This window comes from Watersipora subatra, chromosome 11 (genome assembly GCF_963576615.1).
Source record: "Watersipora subatra chromosome 11, tzWatSuba1.1, whole genome shotgun sequence".
Taxonomy (NCBI): domain Eukaryota; kingdom Metazoa; phylum Bryozoa; class Gymnolaemata; order Cheilostomatida; family Watersiporidae; genus Watersipora; species Watersipora subatra.
Genome location: NC_088718.1, coordinates 39616616 through 39629388, shown reverse-complemented (window position 1 = coordinate 39629388; position 12773 = coordinate 39616616). Strand labels below are relative to the sequence as shown.

Genomic DNA, 12773 nt, shown 5'->3' with positions numbered 1-12773 from the left:
AGTAAAACTCTTGTCTTAGTTCTTGACCATACTACGTGTCTCAGCTCATACTTTTTGATGTATTCTTGGAGATCACCTAAATTGCTGAACTACGCAACCACTATGCTGAACTGGTGGCTACTTCATTACATTTTACAGTATACATTGTAATGGAGTAGCCACCATCTTTAGGCTGTAAACAAACAGCATGATTACTGTAACAGAATTTAAGGAAATAATACCGCTTATAGTCTCCGACTACCGCTGAGAAACATATTTGCCTAATGCATATTTACTCATGCGCTTACCGATGTGTAATATAATTTTTCTAAACTGGTTGATATTGGTATCTGTTTTTTTTGTAAATCTTATTTTTTTGGGTTAACATGCTCTTTCAACTCAGCTTATGTAATCGTGTTGTAGTTGCTTTGATGGGGAGGATGTTAGCTGTAACTAGTTCATCTACTATTCTACTAACTTTATTATTCTACTGAATGCCCTTGACCTTTTTATTATACATTTCTGTAACCTTGACCTTATTAAATAAAGGAACTTCCTGTCTGAATATCTAACAGGGTAGCAGTGTGTCCTTTTTTTCTGTGAAACTATCTATTTATTCCTACTCTTAGGTGATTGTTAGTCGCCATCTAGTGCCTATCCTTAGCTGACAATCATGTCTAAACTAGAGGCATCACAAGGATTTGATTTCTCATTACCAGCATCGTTTTCAAAATGGTTGAAGCAATTTAAACTATAGGGTAGCAACTGGCTTATTGGATAAGGACGGTGTTGTACAGATAGCAACCCTCTTATACACTATGGGTGGAGATGCTGAACAATTGAATGAAACATTTACTAATGATAATGAGAAGGATTTTGATATAGTTTCTAAGAAGCTTCTGGATTACTTCAACCAAATGTGGCTACTCCAGATGACGAGGTAGCACCGAAGAGATGAACAGTCATTTGGTATTCCTTGCAAGTAGACAAGTCTTCGTCTACCCACAAAAACCTTAAGTAGTCTCTGTGTTCTGGCTGGACATAGAAGTTATGAAACATCTGCTGAATGTCACAGCAGATAGCAATCTTTTCTAGCCGAAATCGACATAGTATACCCACTAAACTATTAATGTGGTCGGGGCCTTGAAGGAGTGCATCATTCAGAGCGATGCCATTATACTTGGCGCTCGCATCGAAGACTACTCGTAGCTTCTTTTTCTTTGGGTGCCGTATTCCGAAGTGAGGTATATACCAGCACTTATCTGTCAGAGATGTGTTTGTCACTTCTTCTGCATGTCCCGCTGTGATTAAGGCTTGCATAAACTTGAAATATTTTGCTTTGTAAGACTTGTCTGCTTTGAGCTTTCTTATTAGCTGATCTAAGCGTTTTTGTGCTTGTACTTTGTTATTTGGGAGAGTTGGCATGTATTTGAACGGGAGTGGCAGAACATAATTTCCATCAGGGGTCTGAGTAGTTCCATTTTCCAATATTTTTACAAATTGCAGATCATTCTGTGATACCTTACCAGATTCAGTATCTTTGAATTCTTGGTCAAGTATGTTCAGAATCTCTTTGTCCTTAGTATCTGTCTTGTGTATAGATCTGGTTCCATTCTGAGGTTTGCCTCCACACAGAGTCCATCCAAACATTGTTCGCATAGCAAACATTTTTCCTGCCGTTCCAGGTACTGAGTCAAGCGGAGTGAGGGCTTGTGGACAATCAGTACCAATCAAGAGACCTACTGGTATGTCAAGTAGCGGAGGTAGCTTTTCGGCGATATCCTGCAGGTGGCCCGTTGCATCTGCTTTTGCTGCAGTTGGTATCTGTTCTCTGTTACATGTGATAGCATCTTGCTCATAAGCATTTATGGATGTAACTTCATTAGTTGAGAATCCTCTCAGTTTGATATTAACATATTTACTTGTTGTTTGCGTAGAGCATCCATTGAGCGTGCTCATAGTGATTTGCTCTGGTCTACCTCTTGGTTCAATAAATTCAGCTGTTTCTTTTGATATGAAACAAGCGTCTGACTGTGTATCAAGGAGAGCATACACAAGTTTTTCTTTGCCACTTCCTGCGCTGACGTAAACTGGGATTGCCATGCAAGCCACGCCATCATTGGTGGTTCTAACCGTATTGCACCTCACTTCTTTGCGGGTTTCAGCTTGACTTGCCTCTGCACTTACTTTAGTATTCATTGTGGTGCTGTTGTCACGTGGTTTAGCTATCCTTTCTTCAAGATGGTCCTTCCTAGTCCTCCCTATATTCTCAAATGTATGCATTGCTGTTGGGTGAGGCTTACTACACCTTTTACATGTGGCCTTGTTTGGGCAGTCCTTTGATCGATGACCATCAGCTCGCAGGCAGCTGAAGCACAAACGATTATCGAACACAAATTTGGTTTTATCTGCATAGGGCAGAGCTTCTAACTTAAAGAACTGTGTAGTAGCATGAGAATCTTTTTTACAGAACAGACACAGAACTTTGATTTCTATGGTGCTCGCCTTGAAAGTTCTGGTTCGAACTTGCTGTTTAACAGTTTTGTTTTGGGGGTTTGATGCTTGCAGCGATATTGGTAGTAGCATGACGTCTGCTTCGTCTTGTACAAAGCTCGTAAACTCACTAAAGCTTGGATAGGAGTCTTCCTTGACTGCTTTGGCTACTACTCTGGCCCATCGGTTTTTAAGCCAGTCTGGCAACTTATCACTCAACTTTTATTGGTATTGATTGGTATTGATTGCATTCCACTTCTAATGTGTGATAGAAAATCTCCAAATTCTCTGAGTGCTTTCCCATCTTTGGGATGTATTCTCGGCCAAGCAGCAAGCTTGTTGCGAAAAGTGCGAACAATACTTTGCTTGTTGCCATATCTCTCCTTAAGCATAGCTCTTGCATCTAGATATGCTTCGTTAGTATTGGTCACAAAGTGTCCATTGATGCACTTCTTGGCTTCTCCTCCAACGAACCTTTTTAGGTGTCTGAGACGTTCCTTCCCATTGATGTTTTCAGCCTCTAAATAAGCATCTAGATCTACTTGCCAGTCAGTAAAATCTAGCAAATCTCCTGTAAAAAGAGAAGGTTCTACTGATGTTCTTTTTGCAGTGGCTTTATTCATTGTTGAAACAAGACTTTCTGCAAGCTGACGCACTGCATCTAATCCATCTGAGGCGGGCGTTGCAGAGCGCTCTACTTTTTCTGTACTGGCAAGTGGGGGTAATGGCCGAGGTGTGTCATTCTCAGTAATAACAATTACGTTTTGTGGTGTGACAGAAGTTGCTTCTTTCGGTGTGGGATTTCTTCGACTTTGCCTTTGTCTTTTGAGTTCTTCATAGATTTGCATCTCTTTTGCAAACTGCTCCTTCACTTTCTGCAGTACAAATTCAGCTTCTTTGAGCTCTCTTTCTTCTTCTTCATCCTGAATCTGTAGGGCTGCCACTCTTTCTGTCATAGACTCCTTGATAGTCTCAAACTCATTCGATAGATCGCTAAACATACTTTCTACACTCTTATCTGGTTTATTAGCACATAAAACACACATTTCCTTGTATGCTGTACAGATATGATCAAAACCCTGTTGGAAGGTAGAACTACATTCCTCTAACTGGTGTAAATCAAAAGATTCAATATCTGATATCAACTTAGTATACTCGACCAACTGAGTACTTATGGACTTGACTAAAAATGTTTTCAACTCTAAAGTTCTACTTTCTTTACCTATGAGAGAAAAGTTACGAGATCTCTCTGACCTTCTAGGTTCAAAAGGACTGTTTTCAGGATTACCAACATCGTTAGTACTATTCGCTTGCGCTGTAACTAAATGAGTGTGTGCAGAACCTAGATCATCATCTAATTTATCCGACAGCGAGCCATCAGGAGATGGCGCCCGCGAACTACCACCCTCAGTATCACTCGACATTACTGCCCCCGCACGCAGTCCTTATAGCGGATGATGATGTACAAAGCAGCCCAAGGGTCACCAACTGATGTCTGTTTTACAAAAAATGATAAAAAATCTTTAAGGTAAACCAAATGTTTCAAGAGATAAAAAGTATCAAATGAAAAATGAAAGGTGTAGTGTGTGAATGGTTACTTATGTTTCACAGCAATTACTTCTAATGAACCAGTTGAATATATAAGGCCAGCCTCAAGCTAAAGCTATTTGGATGTCAGATTGTTCACCAATATTGTGGTACAAACGTTTAACAATCTACTAAAAAAAATGTTGCGGCTGATAGGCATATGTAAATGCACTTAGCTGAATTAGACCTATGTAGTTGCAGTGCTCGGTATACTGTAGAGCCTCGAAACTGTCTGAACTGTAAAACTGTAACTGTGAATTGTAGAACTGTGTAACTGTGGACTGTAAACTGTAGAACTGTAGACTGTAGAACTGTGGACTGTGGACTGTAGAACTGTAGACTGTAGAACTAAATTATTGCTCAACTGTAGAGCTGTGAACTGTAGAACTGTGGACTGTAGAACTGTGAACTGTAGAACTGTGGACTGTAGATCTGTGGACTGTAGAACTGTGAACTGTAGAACTGTGGACTGTAGAACTGTGGACTGTAAAACTGTATTATTGCTCAACTGTAGAGCCTCGGTATTGTTTGCAGATAAATTCTTTCTCCAAACACCGGATAAGGTTTCACTGTAGAGTTTTGCTAGATACTAGCGTGATAAGTTTGGAGTTATAGCTCACTGGTCTATTTTAGATATGTAGATCGTGAAACCTATACAATGGATAAAAGCATTCTAATTAGTGGAATATTACTACACAAAGTAAAAAGCATAAAATGTATAAAGCATTATGTAGAAACATATAACATGCAGGAAAACTGACAAATAGTACAGAATAGCAAGCAAAATGACATATTATGTATAACATCTATTTCATTAACCTTGTGCCTCCATAATCACATTACTAGCATACTAGCGTCACATTCTTTAGTCTATTCGCTATGCGTGAAAAAATAGCTGTAAATATGTCAGGTAAGTCTTATCTGCTTACACTCTAAAACTAAACTAAAAACAAGACAAAGAAAAAGAGCGGCAACAAACAAAATTTGGTGACCCAAAAGCAGCGCTATCATTGGTCATCATCATTAGACCACCTAAGGCAACCGGTGCAGAGGACAGGCTGACTGTCCACGAATCACCACTGAGGGTGACCAGAGCGCGCAAAAACTAATGGCCAAAGCAGTTACAGGAATGTGAGGCAATGCTTACTAGGCTCTTCACACTCAGCTCGGAGTTGTATTCGCTATTCTTGCTGCTCAATAAACGCTATACATTTTTTTACACTTTGCGAAATCTTCTTTTTGGCATACTTTTTATGTTCTTATGAGCTACACATATAACTTTTCTATTAAAAAATGGTTACACGATTTTGCGGATATCACCAATTTTGTTAAAGCTCAAAAGTTTCTGACGACTTGTCTTTGATTTGAAAATGACATAATAACTTCTCAGTTTTTTTTGTTTTCTAGTGCATACTGCTTTGTAGACAATCAGTTATTTTTCAGTTTTCCTGACTTATTTTTTATAATAAATCACTCCCATACTTCAAGAAGTTTAATTTTATTAGTTTCAGCAAACGATCTACTTTGTGACTGCCGCATATGGCATCGCATTTACACACATGTAATATCGAATCATGCAGCGCATCTCAATTCAGCATCAAAGCTTTGTACAGACATTACACTCAAACATTTATTTCATGCGTGATTTTGCCCAGCCATTTTTAGGCCAATGAAATATGCCTCAAACGTGTTATCTTCATATTCAAGCAAAATGGTTTGAACATCATGTAGAAATTGATTAAAGTAGATTCAATTACAAACTAAAGCGGATGATATATTTTTCTTCATTTATAACATATTGGTAGCCAATACGAATAGGTCAAACAATTCAACATGACATATCCAAAAAAATTTGCCGGCAGCAATATATAGCTTTTGCACAAGTCTGCAACTGCTCTTAAACCCATTTAGTTGTTCTGTGCAGTAACATTTATCAATGATGGACAGCAAATTCCCTTTGCATTTTTTTGCTGTGCACCATCTATTATATCAGCTTTTCTTTAATGCATAAATTTACAAATATATATAGTTTCAGGTTTGTGTACTTTTTAAAAAAATTGTTGTGAATGGTTTCATCAATATTTTACATACGGTAGCTTCAAACATTAATGTTGAGTCATTACAACATTTAAAAAACTTGTAGTTTTACAGTGATGCACCTTTCCTAGCATATTATAAATGCATCTTTATTTCTATAGGTTCGAGCATATATGGGGATGTATTTGAAAATGTGTAATGAAAAAGTAATTAAAAAAGGTGAGACAACAAGCTTTTCTAATGGAGAAAGTATGGTTAGCTGTTAGAGAGATAAAAATTATATTTCTGTAATTTCAACTACGCATAACAAAATTGGACGTCACAGATACAGGCAAAGTAATATATAAAGGGGATAAAGTTTGCAAACCAGCGGTGATTTTGGACTACAACAAATACATGGGAGAGTGGATAAATCTGATCAAAATTGGCATTATTATAATTATAAATTATTATTATTAAACTATTCTTTTCATTTTTTAGATATTTGTGTATACAATATAGCTATAGTTTATATAATCCATAGCGGCTGTAAAACAAGTGACTAAGTGTTTCGACGAAATTACAGTAATTCATCAGATATTTGAATACACCGGATCTTGTCGCAATAACAGTATTCCCCGCGCTTCAACTTCTTCTACTCATCGAATAGTGATAAATAGTCCAGGAAAAGTTAGACCAGCAAAATTCAGAATTTGTAGGCACTGCAAATGGCGCACTAATGACAAAATGTCTATGAGGTAGTCAATTTCTCTTTTGATAGGGCAGTATACCGATACTCCCCCTTCTTTAGTAGTAAGCAGTGAATGAACTTGTCTACGCCTTCCAGTGCTTAGAGGTTAGACTTCCTACGAGTGCTTTTTGTCTCTTGTCTCTCTTCAGTACCTGGTGCTAGATGTGAGAGCTTGCTGCTGACTGCATCTAAACCAAAATCAATGCTTATCACGGCAGTTGCTTACATCCAAGGAGTGACGATCTCTTCTTGCGCTAACAACAAAACTGGTAGTCTGAATTCCTGAATTTCATTGTGTTTGAATTAAATAATAAACTTAATCATGTATTAATCACTCATTTGAATCTCCTCAATTAAAAATAAAAATTGTCTATAGAGTTAAGAATAAGTTAATAAACGAATGAACTCTTGATGCAAGCAAATTCTTATATTAGTAATCTGTGTTACCCTAGGACACTTATGTATTCGCGGCATCTAACTTTCGCTATTCGCGGTGTAATCCTCTCGCGAAAATTTAATGAGCGAAACTAAACTATCATAACGAACGAGCGAAAACGCGAAGTTAAGTAGCTTTGTTCGTTGATATCCACAATAAAATCGTAATATTAGAAATGCAGGCAACTTTCGTCTGTGGTTAGGATAAATGGGAAATTTTTGGTAAACTCATTATAGCTAATACACCAACTGAGCAGCATGGCAAAGCAATATCAGTTTGGTCACCGAATTTGTAACTGATGAGGATGAAAGTCTGGTAGGTGAAGTCGTAAAATTGAAGAATAATTATTGCAGTGATGAATTTTATTACTATCCAAAAACAATATCAACCCTCATCAGGTCCAAAAACATTATCTCTTTCACTGCCAATCATGTACAAATTCGTTACCGGCCTAGTGCCAGCCATTTTACTGAAATTGCCGATATTGCTTCATTATATGTATACAGTATTTTTCAAGTTCTACTTTAATTATCTGTATAATCACGAAAATCTAAATTGTCTGTTATGTCATCAACAACTAATTACCTGTTTTATGACTCGCGCGGGGTAGTTAATGAACTCACAGAAAAGTGTTCGTTTTTAGATTAGAAATTCTCAAACAAAAGTTTAAAATTGCTTCGTTGTTTTAGGCTGATTTTATAGAGAAATCTTCGGACAACACAGTCAATTTCATAAAACACTTAAAGACCGTGGGTTATGTGGTCAACAAATAATAAAATCAGGTTACCAGACAATTGCTGAGAAAGTCAGAAAATGCGTTTATGTCAGTGGCCCCTAGAAAACGCATAAATGCGTTTATGGCAGCGTAAGGGTTATACAGTTTTGGTTGTGATGTTGGTTGTTACCTATCTATTTTCTTCTTCTTGGGATTCGAGTGTGAAAGTCACAGCGGGAGGGACCTAGACGTCATTGATAGTCTAAGAAACAAATGGCAGCAAGTGATCAAATTGAATTGTCGATCTCACCCACACATTTCAACCTGTGGTTTACAAATACGAACTATTCCCAAATTGAATTTTTTTCTTATTAGTGAACTGGACCTGAGGAATGTAATGTTTTTTCCACTGCATTTATTTTCACACCACTATATTTTCGCACTCATCAGAGCCGCGAAATTAAGTTGCAGCGAAATTTTACTCTGTGTGCTACTTGCGAAACTAAATACTAGCGAAATATAAGTGTCCTAGGGTATACTGGAGTGTGGCTCTGTTCATTTTTATTAAGAATTCTCACCCCTTCATTATTTCCAGTAATTGTCTACCCTCATTCCATCATAACACTATGACACCAATTTGAGGAAAATTTGTTTGCCACAATCATAGCCTTGTGCACACGAGATCCAAACCACTTCTGTTTTCTTCTAGTAAACTTGGATCGCTTCCAAGCACGAAAAGACGGCGCAGGTTAAACAATGGAGTCTCAAGTGTCAGGGCTGAACCAATGAAGAGAAAATCTTCCACTCAGCAACCCCAAATCAAGTTTACTTGCAAATGACAAAGATTTAAAGTTTTTGCTAGCTACGTTTAAAAAAATGCCATAGATATGCTTTAATTTAACAAAAAAATTATTAATCCTAGGAAAGATTTTATTATGACCTGAACTTCAACTTTCTGTGAGTAAACTTGGCACACTGCCAAAAGCAAACCTGTGCATGGCACGATGTCAGGAGCTATGCTTTGTAAAGTAGTCCATTGATTCGAATCCTACTCGTTTTGTCAGGCCATCAGGTTTGTCAATTTTTATTTTGTAACATTGTAGTCGTCATACTACCTCTAATATAAAAAAACTTCAAAACATGGAAGAAAAATTTGGATACTTTCTAGCCATATCGTTTAAAATTTTGTATTGACTTTATCCGTGAGAAAGTGAAACTATTTCTAAACATTGTCAGGAAACCAACTATATATCTGATTAAATAAATACAGTAAAATGCAAAATCATAAATACAAAGGATTGCCGAATGGCTGATACGTCAAATATTTAAAAATACAAATGGAGAGCTTTAATTTTTCTTCCTTTGACTGTAATAACATGTTCAACTATTGAACCGATAATATGAAACTGGATTTATTATAAGCAACAATAATATATTTGTGTCTTGAATGCGTTAGATGATATATAGGAGTTGGTACTAAAACAAAAAGACACATATAAGCATATAATAAGAAGTTATTGTTGATAAAGCTAGTACAATATCAAATAGAGCTGGCACGGGTAGCTCGTCCAGTCTTGACCTACCGGGTCAGAGGTGCCCTGGTCGGGCTACCCGACCCGCAGATCTTCCTATACAAAGACACGGGTAGGTTTATGGCTAAATGAGAGCAATTTTATATAGCTTTTTAAGTGCGATTGAAATGAAGTCGCGCCTAGTCCTAGCGCGGAAAGACCAGGCGAAATAAAACAAGATGAGTCAAAACAAGCTGAGTAAGACTATATTTTCACATCTGCAACAATAGTATTTGGACTATAGGTTTCGCAGCGTTTTTCAGCAGGGAATAATCAACATTTCGGTAGCCTATGAATTAATAAAGAAGTCAGTCACGAAGGGGAAAAACCAAGTTATTGGTACTATATATGCGAAAGCAAGTTAAGTTACAAAGAAGGGTCCACCTCAATACTATTGAGGCATTTACAACGAGGGCATCCTGAAAAACTTAAAAGCGCGCCTAAGAACCTTCAACCCAGCAAATTTATTTTATTTTAGTTTCTTTCATCAATACCAGAAGTTTTAGGGAAGTGATGGATTTTTGCTTTCCGCTATGCTGGGTTATCTATTTATATATTTGTAAGTATTTAACCCTTTGCGTTCCAAGACCAACCTTTGTCAGTTTACGAGCAATGTCTCAGCGTACCAAAACCGACAAACCTGACATTTTTGCCGTTTTTGATAGACCTTTTTTAAAACGTTGTATTTATTTTAAAAACAACGTTAAAAATTAAAATTAAAAATTTGAGCAATTTCAGTAAGGTTTTAACTACTGTTTTGAGGCTATAAATAATAAATTTTATGCGCATGTGCAAAAAGAACACGTTGTAAAGATTTGATCGTTCTTTATGGAAAGCTGATCAACATGGACGATCGTGATTATTTGAGCTCGGCTAAAAAATTTGTTTAGAGGCTGATATCGACTGCTTCGAAAGTGAAGAAGAGGATTTCAGGTCAGAAGAATGTGGGAAGACGATGAAAGTGAAAAAGAAGATCGACAGAGTGAATTGGATTGCGAAAGTGGGATTGAAACGGCCGGCGTTGAAACAGGGAATAATGACGGATATCAAAGAGGAGCTGATTTAAAACCAAAATAATTACATTTTGATGACAGCATGGCAGGAGATAAGTTCGAATACTTAAACAGGTAAGTATTTTTTATTATTTGAAGCTTTTTATAACATTGGCCATGATAAATGTAATATTTAACTAAACGAATAAATATGGCTTTCAAAAACATTGCGATGCTTCGGATCCTGTTGATGATAAATATATATGACTAGTTATTGGTTTAGTTTTACATATAGGTATTCTCAAAAAGCCTACTCTGTTGTCTTACTGGTCAAAAATCCTTCATCATCTAAGCGGATTTTTAATAAAATTGAAAGTAGAAAGAAAAATAGAAACAAGTTTACCTTTTACTGACAATTTTGAAGACCCTGCTGGCAATAAATTGTTCAAGTTGAAAAATGTTTTTGCCATGATATGCGACTGGTTATATTCTGTTTGGCTGCCTGATAAATTTATATCTATTGATGAAAGCATGCTGGCATGGAAAGGACGGCTCAACTTCAGACAGTGTATTCCATCTAACAGATTTGGATCAAAGTTATTTGCTCTCCGATGCTGTCTCTGGCTATGTGCACAATTTGTCTGTATACATGGGTGATGAGCAAGTAAAGCTGAAGGTACCGGCAGCAGATTCTCTTGTGGAATATCTCTATGCGAGTCATATTTTGATCCCTACCATGCAAAATAAATTTATTTACAAATTGTATTTTATTTAGTTTCTGCAAATGCTTCCTTGCTTTGTATTGCTAGCTTTTGTACATACGTTCGCTGAAATGTCATTATCTATTGTATTTGTTGTGTATTGATATGCTGTATTTGTTGCCCATTGCCCTTATCACCCACCTAATCAAAAAAGTTCAGTTCTCATATTGTTTTGCCATCTAGCAGAATGATTTCTCCATCATTTGCTGTAACTGCTCATAATAAATGTTGCTTACTGTCTTTTTCTGGGTCACAAAATGTGTGAATACAGGCTCACCACTCAATTCTTGTGCACAACCAGTTAATCCTTGCTGCAGCACACGTGGATCTTAGCTGCATCACACCTGAATCCGTGCAATGAGTTTATATGCAAATTGTTACTTGAATCTATAATTTCAAGAAATGCACATAAATCTGCCAGTAAAAATCATATCTGTGAATATATTGATCTCAAGTTGCAGTCTCGGCAAGCTGCTTGAAGGAAAATATCTCAGCTTTCAGATGCATATTCATTTGCAGTCTTATGCCAATTTGCACGAGAGTTATAGCAGAGTTTGAGAAGTCATGTCGGGTAACAGTTGCACTGCTTATCGCCATGGCAATATGAGCATTTCGAAGGTCTGCTCCCGCAATGCACAGAAGCACCTAACTCAACTTTTGATGCGCTTGGATAACCCAATTTTTTGCAAACTCTTGTAAACATATGACACCGTGCAGATGTTTATCATAAACCAGTTTTGGCAGAGATATTGCTTTTAAAAATATATTTGTAATCGATATTTCATGATAGAGAGGTGACAACTTTGTTAAATCAGAATTTTGACTAAAGTGTGCAAAGCCGATTTGCAGGGAATAAAATGCTGTCCGTTGAGAAATTTCTAAGCTTTCAAATGCATATTCATTTATAGCTCCATGCTAATTTGCATGCGAGTGATAGCCAATTTTATTGGGCCATGTCAAGCCTCGATTTTCGTAGGTAGTTAGGGTCACGCGGTGAAAATTTGGAAAGGCGCTCCTGCATTGTAACGGAGCTCATATCTACACTTTCAATGCTTTTTGACGTCCAGTTTTTTTGCAAATTGTTGTGAAGATATGAATCTATGCAAAAATTATTTAGACAAAACTGTCAATTGCCTTTATCAATTAGAAAAATACAATTAAAAATGACGTACAAAAATAAAAAATTCATCGCTTCAGCAAATTGAGACTTTTGTTGGGAAATATTTGCAAGCTATCTACATAGAAGAAGCATCAGCTTGTAAATAAATTTTTCAGCTTTCCTATGCATGTCAATTTATGTAACTGCCACAATTTTGATGTAAGTTACTGCAGTTTCTATGCGGTCATGTCGAAAGCTCAAATCGTGCCAGTTATTGGCTGGTACGCTAGTGGTTTTTCCATCGTAACCTCGCGGTCGCTAAAGGGTTAATCTCTCTTCTTGTTGATTATAATAGCAGTTGAAAATGAAATCT

General features: G+C 36.9%; 1 protein-coding gene across 1 annotated transcript; it reads right to left on the bottom strand.

Moving 5' to 3' along the window:
* Nucleotides 1-888: 888 nt before the first annotated feature.
* Nucleotides 889-2565, bottom strand: LOC137408059 (uncharacterized). Its single transcript, XM_068094448.1, has one exon. It carries the CDS (start codon nucleotides 2563-2565, stop codon nucleotides 889-891), a length of 1677 nt encoding a protein of 558 aa, XP_067950549.1.
* Nucleotides 2566-12773: the final 10208 nt, after the last annotated feature.